Source organism: Serinus canaria, chromosome 3 (genome assembly GCF_022539315.1).
Source record: "Serinus canaria isolate serCan28SL12 chromosome 3, serCan2020, whole genome shotgun sequence".
Taxonomy (NCBI): domain Eukaryota; kingdom Metazoa; phylum Chordata; class Aves; order Passeriformes; family Fringillidae; genus Serinus; species Serinus canaria.
In genome coordinates, this window is record NC_066316.1 from 43,763,871 (window position 1) to 43,784,635 (window position 20,765).

General features: G+C 46.3%; 1 protein-coding gene across 1 annotated transcript in view; it reads left to right on the forward strand.

Annotated features, from left to right (window-relative positions):
- The window catches only part of SLC35F3 (solute carrier family 35 member F3), a 60,767-nt gene that overhangs the window by 30,121 nt on the left and 9,881 nt on the right, over positions 1-20,765 (forward strand). The window contains exon 3 of the mRNA XM_030236224.2: positions 18,361-18,580. Within this exon, the coding sequence (XP_030092084.1) occupies positions 18,361-18,580 (220 nt within the window). The remainder of the gene's footprint in view (positions 1-18,360; positions 18,581-20,765) is intronic.

A 20,765-nucleotide genomic window follows, 5' to 3' on the forward strand; every position in this document is an offset into this window, starting at 1 on the left:
AAGCACTGCCTGCTGCTGCACCCAAAGCCCCTTCCTCCCTGCCTGCAGGCAGAGCTGAAGCCCCAGGAAGAGGACAGGGCACCCCCAGCACTTGCCTGCCTACAAACCTTCCAAAAGGGAAAACTCTCCTTCAGCAAAGTTTTTTGCCTCTCTCCTGGGCTGAAATCCCACCATGGCTGATGCCCTGTGTGAGAAACACTGTACTTAACCTTCCTACACCTATTTAAAGTTCGAAATTGATCACCCATAATTCCTTTTGAAGCCTATGGGTAGTGACAATCTTCAGCCCACTGGAAAAGTCAGTGCATTAGTACCTGAATATGAATTGATGTTTTTAATTTGGTATAATCTCCTAGGATTTCAGTGTGAAGGTGGCGTAATCAAGTCATTTCTTGCAGTTTGCTCATCTGTGCTGTCTGTGGATTATTTGTCAAATTCTTTTTGTATTGTCTTGATGAGAAATTTAATCAATCTCACCAACACCAAATCGTTTGTGCCTGTTGGTTTGCTTTTTAGGATGATTTATGCATACATTAAGTGTGATTGTGAGCCATCTCCTAACACATGTAAACCTCAGTTGTCAAAGATCTCCAGGGATGCTCTGAATTTCAATATCAGCCTCCCATAAAATGCAATTACCCCCATTCTGGCAGTGAACATGAATAAAAATGGACATGGGGAGTTACTAAAAAATATTTTATTTGTTATTTCACAAATCATAATTAGTGAAAACTCCCTTCTAAGATTGCATTGACCACATACCCTAACCTTGGTATATTCATCCTTGTTACATATGCTATTGATAATGAAGAGAAAAGGCTAAATATATTTTTACTGAACAAGCACAGCAATAAAATAAAATTCATATCAAAGAGCAAGCATCATTAGATAGATAAGTCTTTTACTATGTAATTTGAAGACATTAATCCATGTTTTCTTTTTGGTCAGTTGACATTGTTTGCTTCCATCTCCCATATAATCTTGAAGCTGCCTGCTCATTCTCTCTCACATGCTGGGATTATTTTAGTTTATGGCTCAGCCCACCTACCAACTATTTCAGCTCCTGAGATGCAGTAGCTAATTAACACATCTGTCATCTTCCATGCTCTTCAGATGCCACAAGCAATAGGGAGACTTAGCCTTAAGCTTTGATCTCTCACTTTTTCTCCCAGGCTCAGGGCTCTATGGCTTAACTCAAGCCACACACATTTTTGTTGCTGAACAGTTCATTCATGTATTTTTGTTCTCTATTTATTGACTTCTAATTCCCTTCCTCTCTTAGAGACATGCTACATTAAATCTCCATTATCTAAGCCCATGTCTGCTTTTCCTAGCACACACAGTCATGCAAGTATCACTACTGCTTAAAATTTGTATGAAATTAGCATCCAGGAAATCCTGATCTGGACCAGCTTGTGCTGGGTGCTTTTTCAGCAGGAAGAAGACACAGCACCTGTGCCACAGAGTTTGCCATCAAGGCTGAGGCACACACCTGCTGAAACCTGCCATTTTTCATTGTACTGGTGAGGGCTGACTTCTTCATCTGCTGCTCAGCAACCTGTGGAGGGGCTTTGGTCCCACAGAAGGCCATGTCCAGGAAAGGGCAACAAAGCTGTGGAAGAGTCTGGAGCACAAGTCTCATAAGGAGCAGCTGAAGGAGCTGAGCTGGGGTCATTTGGCCTGGAGAAAAGGAGGTTTAGGGGGGGGCCTTATCACTCTCTAAAACTCCATGAAAGGTTGTAGTGAGGTGATGCCAGTCTCTTCTCCCAGCTAACAAGTGACAGAAGGAAATTAAATGGCCTCAAGTTGTGCCAGAGGAGGTTTAGATCAGGTATTAGGAAAAATTTCTTCATGGAAAGGATTGTCAAACATTGGAACAGGCTGCCCAGAGAAGTGGTGGAGTCACCATTCCTGTAAATATTCAAAAAATACGTGGCTGTGGTGCTTGAGGACATGGTTTATTTGTGAACATGGCAATGGGGCTGAGTTGATGGTTGGACTTAGTAATCTTAGAGGCCTTTTTAGACCTTAGTGATTCTTTGACTCTAAGGCTGGACAGAAGGATGGGGACATTGGGGAGATGCTTTTCTCATCTCTTCATGGACCTCACACTGAACCCAAGTAACACAACATGTGATGCAGTAGCAGAACCTGGCAGGTGAACAGGAAGGGAAATAATTACAAACATCCTTGTAGATGCAAATAACCCCAGGATTTTCAAAAGGCCCAGTTCCTCTTCTGCCTGAGATCTGCTTTCTGCCATCATAATGGCTCAATCTCCCCCAGCTCATGTCAGAATGTGACATAAGGTGTCCAGATCTTACTAATGACAGTGACAGAGGAAGCCCTATGTGAGAAGCAGGCAAATGATGAGTCTCACTCCAAAGCTGCCCCAGAAAGCTTGCAACACTGAGCTCAGCCTGGCTGGGCTGGCTTAACCAGAAGTAGTTTATGGAATAAAAGTTTGAAAGAAATCTCAGTGTCTTAGAAAGATGTAAACATGTTTTTCCAGATAAAACCAACAGGTTATTTGGTTAAATTAATCTATGTCTGAACTTGAACTGAGGTAAGTGCTTACATGGTATGTAGGCTGTGATAAATCCCCAGCAGCAATTCTGTTAAATTTTTCAACACCCCCTGCTATGCATGTGTAAGGATTCACAGGCACACTGAAACAGGCTGGCTAACTGTGCTTGTCTCCTCTGCTTTTAACCACTCTCAGAACAGCCCTGTGCCTCCTCCTCTCACGCTTTCTGCTATAAACCCAACCATTTTCATTTCCCAGGCAATCCACTGTACGTGGCTGCAATTGCACTAACCAGAACTGCAACCAAAGGGTGTCTGATCCAAATTATGCAGCACGTTCTGATGTTGGCCTCTGGAGCCACAGATCTGGGAGAGGGCCAGAAAAGCCATTTTACAATTATAGTCTGTCACAGACCTTAAAAATTTGTTATTAAAATGAAGACAGAGCAGGCACACCCACAGGGCAGGCATTAATCATGGCTAGATAAGGTCCAATTCTCTCCTAGGTGGCAAGCTGCAAGGTTTCAGCAGGAGCTGGCTCCTGCTGCAAGGACACCTTGTGCTTCCTTCCCTCATAGAGCTTTTACCCTGTAATAGCAGGGAGCAGATTTTTCACTGCTCTCTGTGCAGCTGCTCTGGAAATAGTGGGATGCTGGAAGCAAGGAACACAAGGTCATTTTCCAAAATGAAGGAAGGAATAAGCATGTCACAGGAGCAGAAGGTGGAAGACAAATGAGCCCGGTAATTTCGTATCTGGCAAATACTTGGCTCTCCTCACTGCAGCTCAGCTCTCAGAACCAACAAGCAGGAGGGAGGCCCCTTGCATAGCCCTTCCAGTCTCTCTCAGAAAATCACAGTCCCTGTTCTTCCTCTACTCATGAAATCCAAGAAGATGCCATAAACTGCAGCTGTGTGTCACAAAGGTATTTCATTTTAGCCAAAAGTGATTGCTGTAAGAATGGATATGCTGCATGCTTCACTGATGTAGATTAAAAGGAACTTTACTCCTCTAGTTATAAATAGTCAGAGAACAGAAATTACTTTTGTGACTTTTAATCAGGTTGTAGTACATGAGGGTCTTCCCTAATATTCTTACCTTCTATTTTAGAAATCTTCTGTCATAAAATGCAGATGTTCATCTGTGCTACAGGCAATCCCGTGGTATCTGCACATCTAAATCTAAGAAAACTCTTTAACAGGCTCTATTCCAGACATTTTATTAAAGCCGTTACCAGAGGCACATCAAAATGTAATAGCACAGAAGCAGATAACAGCCAGAACATTTCCAGCATGAAATGCATGATCTATTCCGATTAAGGGAAATCCATGTTAAAAGTTGTCATTTCCATTTGACACTTTCAAATGTCACAGTCATACTTCTGAGACAAATCCAGATACCATGTTTCTGAGTCACCTCGAGTTTACTGTCATCAGTCAGTCTCTGCCACTTGAAAGCACGGGCTGTCTTTGCAAGTCTTCCAGGAGCTCTTGCTAGACAGTGTACCTTCACCCTGAATAATCTGTATTCTTCCTCTATCTGCTAATTCCCAACAGGTAATTATACAGTTTTCTCTCCAGAGATGTAGTCTTAGCGAATCCCAATCGCCCTGCACCATCACAGCATGCAGGATGGATGGTTTCTTGTCACAGGAAGAAGTCCCAGATTTGTCAGACCAAGCACATGCAGGGTATTCCTAGAGGGTGGCAAAGTCCTGGCTGATCTGTGCAGATAACCAGGAACTTACAACAGTGACTCATAAAGGCACTAGAGAATCCTTTGGCTCTGCACTTATACCTGAGTGGTTCAGACTGCTTTAACTAATGAAACTTAATTTTCACTGCTCCTGAACTGCTGGGAGCTACACTTGTGTTACAGGCTGAGTGAGGGTACATGGCTAATGCATCCAAGGTGGATTAAGCATGAGAGCAAGAAGAGAAAGACAAGAAAGTGGCAGCTTGTCCTGGGGGACAGGTTTCTTCACCTGTGCCATGTCCCTGGTGCCTCTGCCATCAGCAGCTGGACACAGGCTGGTAATTCCTGTGGGGTCCAGGTCCAGGACAGGGTTTGGCTGACAGAGGCTGGTAATTCCTGTGGGGTCCAGGTCCAGGACAGGGTTTGGCTGACACAGGCTGGTAATTCCTGTGGGGTCCAGGTCCAGGACAGGGTTTGGCTGACACAGGCTGGTAATTCCTGTGGGGTCCAGGTCCATCTCTTCAGAGGCACCTCTGAGTGAATGCCTCACTGACACAGATTGGGCAGAGAAGGAAGGGACAGTTGATGCTGTATTAGTCTTTCAGTAATTTTGTTCCCAAAAAGACAAGTATGGCATTTGGACCAGCAGATGGGTTTTCCAGTTTATTACCTCAGGAGTTCTGCATCATGTGCCAACATGTAGGAACATGTTATTACCATTACAAATAAGGGCTCCTTTCTGGTTTTCAGCCTTTCACCAAGTAAATGGGTATGTTCAGCAATGACAGGGTTGAAATCCTCGTTTGTGGGTTCACAGCCAAGATCAGGATGGTGCTAGGCATCATATGCTAGCAAGGCACGAGCTCACTCCTCCTCAGGGCAGTTTGCAAAGTGCTTCTCTGAACAGAACTGTTTTCTTTGCACTGAGGTTCACACAAAGCAGAGCCAAAAGAAACCATTTAGTAGGCAATAAAAATATAAAATAAAAAGGACAAGTACATAAAAAATGTCACTAGGAAGAAGAGCAGTGTGTGCTGTAACAGCCTTATCCAAACCACACTGACATTCCCCCCACACATGCAGGGCAGTGACAAGATGCAACTGCTTTGTATTTTCCTACTTCTCTGGAACCATACTCTGACCAAAGACTTTTGGTGCTTCACAACCTCTTATCATGTAAGAGGAAAACCTTAAATATATAAAATATTTCATATAAATAATATAACATTTTAAAACACACAGGTGAGCACTCTGATGCATTGTGTCTGTGGAAGACTCTAAACAAATTTCTGCATGGCCTCTGAAGAACAGCTGTGTATTCCATCCAAACGCATAAATAATAATAGTTAGCATCCTATTCAGAGGGACTTTCCTGGCTTCCAGCAATTTTTAGTCACAATCACTATTTAACTCCTCCATCTCAAGTTCAAGTCTCTTTTTTTTAAATATGGCAAATCTGAAACTACCTTAAGTATCCCCCACCATGGTTCTCATTTCTGTTTTTTTCAGGGACTTCAAATAGATCTCATTTTCTTATAACCTTTAAGCAGTGTAATCATCTCAGTGCCATAATCCTTTTGCTTTCTTGTAGAATGAATTAATTTCTATCTGATCTCTCTCTTTTCTTGTGTTTCTTCTCTGTTCTTTTTAATATCATCCTTGCTTTACTCCATCCTGAATGAAGCAAGTGAAGGCGAATAATCCCACTAGGTATTTACGTTACTATTTTCGGTCGAAGGAGGATGTTGGCTGTAAAGTCCAGAGTGGGGCATTGACAGCAACTGGAAGAAAAGTCAGCACCAAAGGTGGCTGCTCTAATAGTCAACAGTGGAGGCACAAGGGTGATCCACACATGTGCCACTCCACACTTCCAGTAGGAACCAGGGAGGTAAATAAAGCTACACCACTCAGGAATTCACACGAGCTTGAGACTAAATAGCCGTGGCAGCTGACATCTGCTTTGGCGTCCTGATCCAACAACACGCACAGCAGGGGCATTGCAGCTCTTTGGATCTGTGCCATGTGTTTAATGTTGCTCCTGGTTCTGGACCCCAGGTTCACACCAGCATCTTCAGCAAGGCTCTGATGGAGTTTGTCCTTCCTGACACTGCTGGAGGACATCTGCCCCTGCCGCTGTCTATGGAGTGCTTTGTAGCTCTCCTGTGTCAGCGGCCACATGCGGAGAAGGTGCGGGTTGGCATGGGCTGCTCATGGCAGACCTCGGGAGATTCCTATTCTACCCTGTGCTTTCCCAGCCCACAGGAAGCCCTGTCTCCCATGCAAATGACACATCTCTCAAGGAGAGAACCAGTTGTAGTTTCTTTGGAATTGGAGGCTGCTGGCTTGAGCAGAGGAGGAAAGGCAAGGGTTACCTACTTCCACAACTCTGAAACGTCAAGGGGTTTTCACCTGGGGTGGCTGGGGAGTTTCAAGGAGCTGATGGAAGGAGCTGGAAATTTTCTGAGCTGCAAAAGTAGACATAAATCATGTTCCTAGAACTGTTCTGCAGTAGCTCAGCTTCCTCTCTGGAGGGAGAATCTATCACAAAATTCAGTACCCTGCTCACTTCTTTGTAGTGTTCAAAGGAGAAAAGTTCACAGCCTGCAGATTTATGGATCAAGAAACTGATTCAGCTTCTGAACCATGTGAGAATGCATGGCACATCAATCCATAAGCATAAAAAGAGCTTGAGAGAATTATGAAGATGCCGACACCTCAGAGTGCAAGAAGACTGAAAGACAACCATATCCTGTATTTATCCTGTATTTATCCTGTATTTATCCTGTATTTATCCTGTAGACCTGCCTCTCATGCTCAGAAACAAAATGAAGTTGATGCTCTGTACACTTGTATCTTGAGAAGAGCCTTCAGAGAAGATTTTGCTTTTATATAGGATCCTCATATAATACTGCAATTTTACAGATTCCTTTATAACTCTGAAGAGTAGGGAGGAGAAAATTCCTTGGAGACAAGGCTTCTGAGCTGGCATGTGCGTGATCAGGTTTATTATTTCTTTTTAGTATTTCCTCCACAGGTCTTATTATGAAGATAACTGTAAACTATATTGTAAGGCTATGGAGGGTAAAATTGCCCTCCCTCTCTTCAAGAAAGTCCCTTCTTGGCTGTGAAGCTTGGGTCAGCAGTGCCTTTAAAGCAGTCACAGAGAAGAGTTGTTAAGGGATAATATGAAGGGTCATTATTAGACTTTGCTTTCTAGGATGCATTCTGAAATTTTAAAAGAAATCTTGTTCTAAATGGATGACAGGCAAAATCCAAGAGCATACAGAGGTGAGAAATTAGAATAAAACCACGTTTCAAGTACAATACAATCTGGGCTATTTTTTGATATAATTTTCTGCTGATTTTGTTCACTTCCATTATTTTCCACTACAGACTTAGTTTATCTTTATTAGGAATTAAAAAAACAAATTACACTTAAATTGTTCAAATCTAAAAATTTCAAAACTTATTTTAGAATTTTTGTAAGGTTTTTTTGTTAACCTATACCCTTCTTCAGAAGCTTCTGATTCAGTGAAAGGACATTTTATTTCACTGCAAATTGAGTGAAAAAAAACATGCACAACTTTTCAACCAACATTTGTATGATAATACTGTAGAGAGATGTTGCCCTCAAAAATCCAAACCACACACCTCCCTGCAGCTCTTCACTATTATTGCTGCCTAATCCTTCATGAATACATTATCTTGGCATTTCAGCTACTGTGGCTCCCTTTCTGTGCTATCTGGTCCTTTAAAAACAGTCACTTTCAGTATTTTTTAATTTGCATGTTTACTTTCAAGCAACAAAGTGCTTATATGGGGAGTGGAAAATTTCATGTTTCCCTTGGACAGCAGGAAATTGATTTCAAGCCATTCTCAGTTATTGTATGCCACTTGAGAGACCTCAATGTTCCAGTAGCAGAGATGAAAGCCTTTCAATATCTGTTACACATTGCTCTGGTTTTGCCACTTATACTAAGGTGTTACACAAATTTAATGCAACTAGCAACATCAATGTTTTTTAAGGATTAGCCTATTGGGAGAAAGGTCAAAAAAAAGTAAAGCTGCTCAGAAATCTTAATCTCAGAAGCAATGGACATCCTATTTTCTAACAGCCCTCCCTTTTGGCTCCAAACTCATTAGCTGTACTCGTTCACCTCATGTGACTGCCGAATTTCTCAATCTTTCAGAGGCTGCTTGCCAAAGATTGCTGTGCTCTGAAAGGTGCTGTTCAATCAGGCTCTGGGATGAGGGTAGATACCATCACAGAGTCTTGAGACTTCCTCACTCCACTTCCATGGTCCCCTCCTTGCTCTGCTGCTGTGTGCAAGATTTGGATGACTCTGCTGAAGAACAGAAAGTAAGGGAGTACAGGGCAGAGAGTGCTCTGGTTTTGTGTTAAATGGACATCAGCAGTGCAACTAAAAAGGCAAACAAACTTCAAACAGAAAAGATTCACCTGTTCTTGAGAGGAGGTACTCTAAAAATGACCACAAATACAAGTATTTAGGAAAGATAATTTCCTTTCTATGTCCCGTTTACTTAATGCATCTCAGGGCAAGCTGTGCATTGTGTCAGCTTCTCTGTTATGTCAGCAAACTCTCAGCTTTCTTCTTTGTATAACTTTATTTCTTTTCACAGACTAGCTGCTTTTAGTATCTCCTGACTCACGTGCCTTCCTGTCTCCCCAGTATCCCGCCGTGGTGCTGAACAATTATTACTTAGGCAGTGAAGTTGATTAGTTTATGCCCTTGGCCCAAGGCTGGCAGTGCCAGCAGCAAGGGCTAACAGGGCTTTGCCCAGCTGGAGCCCAATCTCCACACAAAGTCTCTCTGACAATCCACAGGCATAAAGGTGTAAATTAAATATGTGTCTGAGGGTATATATATATATATATATATATATACACATATATATATGTTTCAGTAACAGCTGTCTCAGGGTGTTAGCATAGCCAGTTTTATCACTGAGATATTTCTCTCCTCTTTGTTTTGCCTCTTGTCTTATTCCTTCTCCCAAGGCACAGCAGCACTGCTCCCACACCTATCGGCACCGTGCTTCTGTATCAGCAGAGCACAGAAGCCAAGACAGCAACTTCTAGAAAAGCATTTAATTCTTGCATACTTTTTTGGCCTGGCTATGCCAAGCACTACAAAAATCTAATTTGCAGAAGGCCAGCTGGCCAGTTTCTCCTAAAAGTTTCATTCTGACCATTCCAAAAAGTACTAAGTGGTTCAGGTCACAGCTGAAGAGGACAAGCTGGATTTAAATCACATCAGGCCATGCTTAAGATATCCACAAGCAATTGCTGCACAGTTTCAGAGTCTGCAGGCCTTTCACACCCAGAACATCCACTGACGTCAATGGAAATTTTGGATGGTGATGGAGAGCAGTGATGCTGTTGACTCCGGCAGTCAAAGCCTTGAGAGTGGAATGTTTGGGTTTTCTCTGCCTCAGTTTGTGTATGCTGTCCCTCAGCACACGGCGAATGCAGCACAAATGCTTGGCTGCATTTACCTCAGCACAGCCCTGGGAAATAACAGTGGCCCTCAAACCCCACTGCCAAGGGGGGACAGGCTGGCTGGGGGACTTGTCCAAGCTCTCGCTGAAAACTTGTGATAAACCATCACTATGGACCTCAAATTCAGCCTCCTGGTGCCCTTTCCAAGTGCTTTCCATGGAAGGCTTTCCATGCATTTTTTTTTCTTTTCAGTAAATGAAGTACTGAAACATTGCATAAGGTGCCTCTCCAAACTGCTGGGGCCTGCAGGGAATTGTCTAATCCACTTGGGCTACATTAAAAATAATGTGGGTTTGTGGTTCAGGTTTCCTTCCAAAAACCAGTTTGATTAACTAACCTTTTAAAGGCCAACATTAGCAAAGCCATTCATACTGGCCATGCAGGACACAGCTTGGTTGTGACTTTGGTGCCAGTGCATCTCCCAAGCCATCTAAAACACAGCCTCTGCTCTTTAATGCAACACCCAACTGCAGCGGGCAAGGAAAAAAAGCTCTGAAGCAGATCTGGCAGCTGGGATGCCCTTCCCCAGAGCTGGGGTGTGCTCCCCCAGCGGGGCCCAGGTGGCTGAGGAGGCTGGTGATGCTGAGGAGCTGTGGTGCTGTGCTGCTCCCTGTCCAGGAGAAGCTGCTTCCCTTCAGGCAGGCAGAGCCCCAGGAGTTTTTCTAGTTGCAGCTGCAGGGGATAAAAGTGAGGAGCAAGAGCCTTTAGAGGGATGTCCCTCTGGAGACCCAGCAGCCCCAGGCCACTTCCATGTGACTGGTGCAGTGGGAGATCCTCAGGAAGGTCTGAATTCATCAGCACCAAGTTGCTGCAAGCAGTCAGCATCCTGGTTTGGAGGATGGCAGCAGCCATTAGTGCATGGCACAAGCAGGAGCATTCCTGCTGGGCTTAGGCATTAAGGACATCTGCTCACCAGCCAGTCTCCTGGGATGAAAATACCTGCAAGTGCCTGCAACACCTGGCTGTGACAGCATGCTCCTTGGACTGGGCAATCCCTGTCCTTGTTGCTCCTTGATGAACCCAGGAGGAGGAAGAGGTGCAGAGTTTAACCAGCTATCAATGGTCATCTTCAAATTTCATGGCCCGCCACAGTCACTGCACAAATTGGATTTAAAGAATCAATGTGACATTTGCTTTGGGCAAGAAAGCTGTTTTAAGGGAATTACAGAGCCCTGCTATGAATTCCCTATTTCATTCTTGGGCTTCTTTGAACTCTTGAGTAAATGCTGTCTGATGATGTGGCGCTGCTCATTTTCTCAGCTTGCTCTGTAGCTCCCCAAGGATTGTCATTAGCTTCCATACAGATCATGAACTGCTGCTCACACCCTGCCCTGGCTGCCTGTGCCTGGCTGTCCGTGGTGCTGCTGGAGCTGACAGTCCATTGCCTGTTCTCCATTTGGGCGTGGTTCTGGGTCCCGGCATAGTCTTCATCACAGCCCACTGTGCAAATGGGTCAGTTCCCTCCAGCTCATCTTCCAGCCCTGGCTCAAACACCTGCAGGAACTGTCCCCTCCTGGGCATGCCAGTAACCCCCAGGAACCCTTGAGGCTTTCATTTCCCTCCTGCCCCTTTCAGCTTCAGGCCCTGCTGCCCTGGAGGGGAATGTGCAGTGTGAGCACCTCCTGGCCTCTGCTCTGCTGGGCTCTAACAAAGATTTGAGGCCAATCCTGAGTGCTTCACCAGATCAAGTCAAGGGCTGCATTTCTCATGGGCTCAGAAAAAAAAGGTGCTTCACCAAGCAATCTTTGAGTGAAACTAAAAAGCTCATTTCTGTGTTCAAGTGTGATGCCTGCCTGGTCTGTGGGTGTTAGGAGCTTGCACATAGCAACAGTCTCACATTTTATTTGTATAATGCCGGTTGTCTAGACGAGCATAAAGTACTTCAGGCTCTGGGTACCTCTGGGGTCTAAAGGCAGAAAATGTTGGATAATTCATGTAATTTCAGCTGCCTGACTGCTGAAGGTGTCTTGTCACATTAAAAGCTTCTTCTTGCCAGGAATACTTGCTGCATTTTCTGAAATGTGGTTTGGTCTTGTCCTTTCAAAGCTTTTTTATTTAAATGTTAGTTTAAACAGTCTCTCATTAAGGTTTCTGAGTCTGTTCTAAGACTTGTCTTGAAAATGTGTATTCAGGTGGTTTGTAAGATTTGTATTATTTGCTTCTTTTGGAGCCATTCTGGTCTATTATGTAAATCCATAGCTAAGCATTTCCTGGGACCACTTATTGTGCAAATGTCTAGTATGGCACGTGTACAGTGCTGAGCAAAACCAATTGCTTCTGTCTCTCTAGTTCAGAGAAGGTCAGCCTGTGGATTTTTTATTTCATTTATTTTTTTTCTTTCATTTAAGAGAAGACAATTTTCTCATTCCATTGCCTATCAGAATGTATTTTCTGCAAATGAGCTGGAATCTCCCAGAACAGATTTAAGGGAGAACAGCAGCCCCAAACTAAGTGTAGAAACAAGTGATCAAGTCAGTCGCAGGCACAGACATTTAAAAGTGGCAGCTGAATGCTTGATTGGCTTCTGTGGTAATTTCTTGCATTTAATAATGTGCTTACAGAAAAATATGCATGTGACAAAGGGCATTAAAAGCCATTAGAGTATTTTAGATAAGCCACCCTTTGTATCCATCTCCAGAAACCAGAGCTGTCTCTGGGGCTGATGTTACCTCTGGGGCTGCAGCGCTGCCATTCCCATTAGGAAGGGTATAACGAGGCCGAAGGGCCAGGGTTTGCAGCCCTAGTTCAGTGTGCAGCCCCAGCACAGACAGACTGCCTAAGTACAGACATCTCTGAGGGGCAGCAGGTCCTTGGCCATGGGCTGCAGCGTTCCTCAGTGGGCACTGCAGGCAGCACGGCAGGCAGGGCACACCAGTGCACCCAGGACAGCTCTCAGACCTCTGCCACATGGAAGCTGAGGAGAAACTTGTGCCCTCCCAGCACCTGGAGGCAGTTTTCCTGAGGAAAGCTGCAGTCAGGGGTACACAGGTTTTGTTGTAGGAGCCTCAGACCAGCGGGGCAATAAAAGCCATGGCAGGAGTCCCGGGCATCTCTCTGCAAAGTGCTGAGGCCAGCAGGTTTATTCACAGCATTTATGATCTGGGACACACCACAGGAGCCTCCGTGCAACTGTTCTGCTGGCATGTGAACCTGTGGTGACTCAGGAAAGAGGGACTGTCTTGATAAGAAACAGGAGCTGGCTCTAAAATAAGCATGCAGGAAGAGCAAATCCCCATCTCTCTGAAGGTGCAATCAACAGGCAGCCCTCATCCTGCCACTTTAAAGCACCCTGGGGCTTTGCTTCTCTGTGCCCCAGCTTGCACATCTGTAAAATGGATTTCATGAGCTCACCCTTTTCTTGCACTGCTTTGAAATCCACCCATCTGAGAGGCTTATTTTGTCATGGCTACCCTTTGGGTCAGTGCTGGCTCAGAGGGGAAGGAAGCAAAGCTGGAGACATGATCCTTTTTTCTGCAAAACACATCTTTTCTTTCCTGGAGAGCATTCTTGAAGAATATATTGAGTTAACTTGCATTTTATGTGTACAGCAGTCATATCACCTCTACTTGTGAGCTTAATGCATGAGAGATGCTGTGGTCCTAACAGGATGAATCACAGAAAACGTCCTTGTGGGGCTTTTTCACTGAGAGAAATTAAACTTGAGATTAGTTTCCTTCTCTCCTATTACTGTCAACACATCTTGTCCGTCTGCTTTTCTTTTGCTTCCTACAACTGGCTTACAAGTCCTCCCAGAAGACATGGCATGACGTTTTAGTCCATGTCTTTTTTTTTGTACATTGAGCAGAAAATGTAAGACTGTTGCACATCTGCAGATTATTTATCCATGCAGGCCTAATTGGTGCAGGGATTAGCAAAACACGTTTTGCCTGCCAATCTCTAATCAAGAAGACGGATTCACTGGCACGGTGGTGGCTTTGCTGTGCTCCAGGGAGGTGATGCTCACTCTGCTGAAAATCAGAAGCAATTTAGCCAAATTCAATTTGCAGGTACAGACCTTGGAAGGTCAAAGTAAGAAGCACAGTCTACAAAGAAATAATATTACCCTTTAAGAGCAACAGCAGATCCAAATTTGGTTTGGAGGAAGAGGCTCCAGTATGAGCACTGAGACAATGAAAAAATTCTAGCAAAAGTTAACAGTCTGGAAAGGAGAAATAACTGTCTTGTGCAAAGTATTCCCTTAGGATGTGTATTACTCCCAGAAATTTTCTACTTTACTGCAGATTTTCCAAAGATGTAATGGCAGTTCCAATGGCTTACAACCCTTTTTGGCATAGGTTTGTTCTGCAGGGAGTATCAAGAGACCAAACCCCCGGCCTGGGGCAACACACTGTGTGTATTTTTTCTCGTTCTTGTCTACCTTTTCTCTTCATAGCTGGGATTTTCTTTTTTCAGAATAGGGGGGAAAGCATTCATTCCAGAGTTGGCAAGATTTTATAAATTCATTTGCACGTGGTTCAGAGAAGTGGGGAAATGTCACGACTGCCTAGCAGTGGTTAAAGACAAAACAGGCAGTGGAAATTGAATAGTGTAAAATATATAATTGTTAACTCAGTGGGGGAAAAGTGGAGCTTTACTGTCATATTTCATTTGCAAGTTTTATTTGAATGCAACACCTGCTTTCAACATAGTTAACTCTTACTTAGCATAGAATTTTGGCACTGATGACTTCTAATTTACTTCACTGGGGATGCTTGATTCCAGTGACAGAGTTATTTTGCAAGCATTGTGCTGAAGACTTGCCTAATGGAGTAGAGCTAATTTGCCATTTGCTGGGTTAATGAAGATACTCACTAAAAAGAGTGTGAAGAACAAGACCTAGTACATGAAAGCTAAAGAAACCAGGGAACAATTTAGAGTTAAGACACAAACAAAAGATTGCTGTGCCTTAGGCTTTTCTGTAGCATCTTTTACCCCAATTCCTGTAGTACTGTAGCAGCCTTCAGGTTGTCTGACCATGAATGTGGCACTTTTAGGTGGAAGCAAACTTTTCTGTATTGCTGCTGTGGCAATTAAGCCAGCTCATTTCCCTTCCAGTCTCCTTCCTCTGACATTCCATTCCAGTCTTTCCCAGACCTTAACAAAGGCTGTTGCCTTTGTTAATGCCTTGCATTTGTATTTTAAACCAATTGCTGTGATTACAATGGAGTGCCAGCTCACAATGGCAGAATTGAGGAGAATAATGGAGGAAGATGGTTTATCTCAAAAATGCAGCATTACACCCTGCAATGCCACAGCTCCTTGCTGTGTGCTGCCACCTTATCTACACACAGCTGGGCACTTGCAGGAATTTGCTCCTCACATTGAGGATTAGAAGGGAGATCATCTCAGCAGAGGGGCTCTGCAGGGCAGCTTCTCTGCCAAAGAGAAGCCATGCTAGCCTGACCTGGGGATTCACAGGGCCAGGGCACACCTGAGCTTTGCATCTACTTTCCCCTGTAGCCTTTCTGGCTGTAGTCCACACCCAAAGTGTCCCACTGTTCCATGGGCAAAGCAGGGTGCTCCCAGCAAGCAAAGCTGTGTCATCAGGAGAGTACCAAAGCAGCTTTTGGGTTGAGGAGGAAGGTGAGAGCAGCAGGTGCAGGATTTCTGGTGATGTGACCAGGAATAGGTTTGGTCAGTCTAAGATGACAATTTCTTTTTTAACACAGTGTGGGGGTTAACACAGTGGATGTGCCTGTGTCCGTGCTGGGCCCAGAAATTAGTGGACAGCAGGAACAGTTGGGTTCAAATGTTCTGTCCAAATATTTAAGAGCAAGGTTGCTTTTTCTGGAGTCATCCCTGACTGTTCTGAGCTTACAATGTAGGTTATACCACAGTCCTGCCTTGCTTCCCATAACTATTTATCTACCATTACTCACTGAAAACTCTCTTCATCAAACCTTTCCTGGTATGGCTTCACAAGCTGTGCTACAGCACCGAGGAAAAATCAGCTTTCCCAGTAAGCAGTGACAAACCTGGGGAGACAATTAATTGTGAGAGGTTTCTTGTATGGCACAGTGTCATTCTGGTGCACAAAATATGGCACATTCTCCCAGATGCTCCTCATGCTTTGTTGAAGGTGCCAGGTCCAAGGCAGCCATCTAAGCCATCTGCTGGAGTGCCCCTCTTTGGAACAACAGGGCTCACTGTGGATATGGGTGCATGGCTGGCAGCACCCTCCACAGCCCTAGGAGTCCTCTGTGCTGCATAAGGAAATCTCTGCCATAAGGAGGTCTCCTTTGAAAGCTGGAGCCAGCCTGTGAAAAGTAATTCAGGTTTGGTGAAGCCAGCCAGAACAGCTAAATGGAAGCTTTATTTATAGGGCAAAGAGAGAGTCCCAAAGTGGGCACTGCAGCTCAGGGTCATGATCCATGTCAGGGCAAGGCTGTTCTTTGGGGCAGCATGGCACTACACTGGATGCTTCAGGGATCCAGGCTGTGATACCACAGGAATCCAGTGGTATACACTAAACAAGAATCAGGCCCACAGGACAGTAAAAGCACATGCTTCTACTGTCTATGAAGTAGTGATAGCCAGTTCTGTATGGGTGGAACAGATTTTTGGCAGGAGGAACTTTTTCCCCCAGGATGAATCCCAACATAAATTCCATTTTTGTCCTTTCATTTGAGTACAGCCTTCCTGTTCCTCTCATACTAATCTTGCTTCATGTCATTTAATTGCAATTGTGCCTGTGTTTCTTTGTTTTCAGAGCATGAGGCTGGCTGCCTATGACACCCTGGCAGTGAAACCCTCCATGGTGTCTTAGGAAGCAGGTTAAAGCCTCTAACCAAGTTTGGGGTTGGCTTTTTCAGTGTGCCTCTGCTGCCTTTTGCAGTCCCTGTGTCCCCTGTGGCAGGTGTCTGGTACAGTCAGTGCTGTGCAGGACTGGAGTGGGTACAGTGTTTGTGGAAGGGGAGAATGGATCCTGCTGAGCACAGGCAGCATCTGTCAGGGTCACGAGCATCCCTGAACAGCCCAGCACAGCTCCAGCAGGTGGGAAGTCAGGCTCTGGTTTGTAGTGCAGGTGGGCAGCTCTTCACCTGATTCCAAGAGGCAGTTAACAGGTTTGGCAGGGAAGGGGCTGCTGCCAGCAGGCAATCTTGCAGAGGACAAGGGACACTGAGGGACACAATGCAGCACCAGCAGCTCAAATGAAAGAGCCCATGTACAGCAGCCAAAGTACAGGGTCATCACATCCAGAGATGGGCACATTCTGCATAGCTATGACTTGATACAAAGGACTGGCAGGCAACAAAACCCAACAAACACAAAAAATGTGTTTCCCCTACCTTGCAGTCTTGCTGTAGCAGAGGGGCTGTAGGCTGATGTGGACTTGTGGATGCAGAGATCTGATGGGGCTCAAAGAATGGATGGGGGTTTTTAGGTACTCATCTGGTACAGCCCTGTCTTCTGGGAAAGTGGATCAAAACAATGCTTTCATCAGTATCCAAATAATGATCTTTACATGCCCAGTCTCAGGAAACAAACAGCTTGAAATTCATGACAGCAGTGAAAAACTATTTGTCCATCATTGTCAGCAGGAAATTTAATTCTGGTCAGGTTTTGTCAGAACACCCCAATAAAGAACTTGAGGGCCCCTGAGGGGGAGTTTGCAGGTTTGAGTGAGCAGTGGCACTGCAGGTCAGGGCACTGAGCTGGCTGCCCCACTCACACCTTGCAGGCTGCTGGCCACAGCCCCAGCCCCCAGGCTGATTCATTCCTTCTGGGTGTTACTGAATTTCCATGCAGCTGGCAGCTTGCAGCTCTGCTGCCAGACAGGCACAGGCTGCAGGCAGGTTTCCCCCAGCCCTGCAGCCCCATGCCAGCCCTGCCAGCAGGGCAAAGCTGCACCCCATCACCTCCTGTGTCCTGCTGCTACATTCAGGATACAGACACACTGCTGGTGCTTCTGCTCTTTGTGCCAGGGCTGAACCTGCCCAGGCTGCCTCCTGCTCAGGAATTCACAGCATCCCCAGCCTGGACTGCACTCATCAGCTCCTGACCCCCCACTGCTGCTCCAGCTGCTCCAGCGTGTCCCCAGCTGCTACCGTGCCATGTTCTCACCTCAGGGGGAGCAGCCAGCTGCCTGCCACCCCCTCCTGCTCCTGCCCTGATGCTGCTGGAGATTTGAGCCAGGTCCCTCCCCTTGGGTGGAAAAACCCCAGACCAGGCTCCTGCAAGGCTCCTTCCTGGCCCCACACAGCAGATCAGGTGGGCACCAGCTTCCCATGGCTTCAGCAGGAGCGGGGAGCTAGGGGCTTTGCTGCCAAGCCTGGGCCCTCAGCACCCACAGGGGTGAAGGGAGGAGGATGGCCCCACACTGTTTCAAGATGTTCACTGTGAAGGGACTGGTGGGAAGAGTGAGATTTCACCTCCTGTCGTCACCTCTCCCTTTGCTCTTTCTTTGCAGCCCCCTCCCTTGTTTGCAGCCCCTGCCTGCTTGTATCCTGTGCAGGTGCTGGCTGTTGCAGCAGAAGCTGAAACTTGGTTTTTTTCCTCCTCTTTAAGGTGTGTGCCTCTCTTTCCCCAAAGGAAAAGAAGAGGAGCAAAAAAAGCCATATATTTGCTGCAGTCTGTGACTGGCTTATGTAATAATGCTGCCTTTCTCTCCTTGTTTTAGGGAGTGCTGCCGATTTTTTGGAGACAATGGCTTGACTTTGAAGGTGTTTTTTACCAAGGCAGCACCCTTTGGTGTTCTTTGGACACTCACAAACTACCTTTACTTACATGCAATAAAGAAAATAAACACTACGGATGTCTCCGTGTTGTTCTGCTGCAACAAAGCTTTTGTGTTCTTGCTTTCATGGATCGTTCTGAGGGACAGGTTCATGGGAGTGAGGGTAAGTGACTCCTTATCTCTGTCTCCCCTCTTCCCCCTCACCCTTGTGTCTTTCCTTTACCCCTTGCCTCCCGCCAGCTGAGTCAAGCAGCACCATGCAGACAGCTGTGCAGGAACAGAAGTCCTCGTGGAGCAGGGCTGCGTCCTTCCCTGCAGCCTTCCCAGGTGCCTGTCACCTCCTGGAGCCCCTGGCTCCCCCAGCCCAATGCCTTTGTGCACATTCCTTCAGGAAAGAGGGGACTTGCTCCAGAGTGGGTCACAAAGGATATGTGCTGTCTCCATGCTGCTGTGGATGTGTGTCAGCCCTTCCCAATGCTCTCCAAGTGACCATTCCCAGGCTGCCACCAGACCTGGTTGTTTCTAAGTGCACGTTCTCACAAGCCCTGGCTATACACAATGCACTTCTGGTCCCATCCTGGGAATTTAACAGGGCCCTCACCTTCCCACGTGGGACAGCAGGCTTGCAGGGTGGGACAGTGGTCTTCTGCATCTCCTGTGACAGGAGAGGAGAGCTGGGCTGCCCTGGTCCACCTGTGGCCCAAAGGTGTGTCTGCACGTGTCACTGCTGGAATGTCGGTGTCCACAGGGACTTGCATTTGGCCAGCAGCTGTAGGTTGCACCCCAAATGTTTGCTTGCACCCTAAGTTCTGCACCCCACGTGAATGTCCTGCAGCAGCAGCAGAGCCATGTGCAGAGGGTTTATCAGGAAACACCCCAGGTCCCTGCTGACCCTGCTGCCAATCTAGCAGCCCTCAGCACATCCCGTCCTTGGGCAGCTGAGTGGGTGGGTGGGTAACCCATCACCCCAGGGCCAAGAGCAGCTGCAAGGAAAAGGCACCAGTGGGTCCCTCTTTCCTTGTTTCACCAATTAATTTTAATTAATAATCAAGATCAACAGCAATAATTGTAAATTTTCCTGTCTCCTGCCCACTACTTGAGGAGCTCCCTGCTCACCCACCTAGGCTGGTGGTGCTAAGAAGAGGTTGTTGCATGGAATAGCTGAGAGTTAACTTTTCAGGAAGTATTGCTCTCTGGCAGGAGAGTTTGGCAGGAGACCTTGGCCAGCCTTTCAGTGGTGGCAGCCAAGAGGCTGCTCAGGGGATGGTTGCAAAATGTACCTGCCAAAAGCTCAGTGTGGCCAGCTGGTGTCTGCCCACCCCTTTGCCCAAGTAGCCCTAACCTAAAAACAAATTAACTGTGATTTTTGAGTGCAGAAGCAAGGCTATCCTGAAATGATCCTGGAGCTAGGGAAGTCTCGTTGTTATCAAAGCTGGATGTGCTGGCCATTTTGGTAAATGAAAATAAAAAAAGGTATTTTTGTGTCTTCATCTCTCTTGTGGCACTCTCAGCTGTAGCACTGGTGGGACACCAGGAGAGATGGTATATGGAGGGGTGGCCACTGCAGTCTGCACCTGCAGCTTGCTCCTCAGTCTGAATGTGCTATCTCCCACCATGGGATATGGCTGTGGTGTGGAGGGAAAGAAGCCAACCTGTGTGTAGGGATACCCACATGGGCACATACACGCTGGACTAGAGGTGCTTCTTGGGCTCTCCTGAGTTTATTGCCATGATGGAAAAGCCAGGATGGTCAGGGACTTTCCTGCAGCTTCTTGGGAAGTTGTCTTGTGCCATGGCAGGGGCCAGGCACTGGGGGATGAATCCTGTTCTGTATGCCTTCCTTCTCAAAGGGGCAGAAGGAGTGGAAGGAGCAGAGAAGCAGACCCCAGTGCTGGTCCTGGCCATGCCCAGCTGTCTTTTGTTTCCTATCTGCACTACTTTGGGGAAGCAGCAATGAAGCAGAGAAGCAGAAGAGGGGCCAGAGCAGAGGTGGCTGTGTGATACTCCTGCCATGTGTTCCAGCCCCTCCCTGTGGAACCCGGCATGGGTGAGACTGTGGCAGAGGGGCTTCCTGAGAAGGAGCCCAGCTGTCTCCTGAATCCAAGAAGGAACACACCTTCCAGGTGGCAGGCCAGCAAGGGACCTGGGTGCAGGGAGAAGGGGTTTGCAGACAGACTGGCTGTTTGCTCTTAAGCAATTGTGGCATCCTGACCTGTGGCAATATGCGAGTGAGGAGGCACTTGTCCTTGGAGGTTGGAAGAGCACATGGCAGCACAGCAGTTCTACCACCCAGCTTTGTGTGGCACAGTGGGAGTGCCAGGGCAGTCCTGTCTGCAGAGGACATAGCA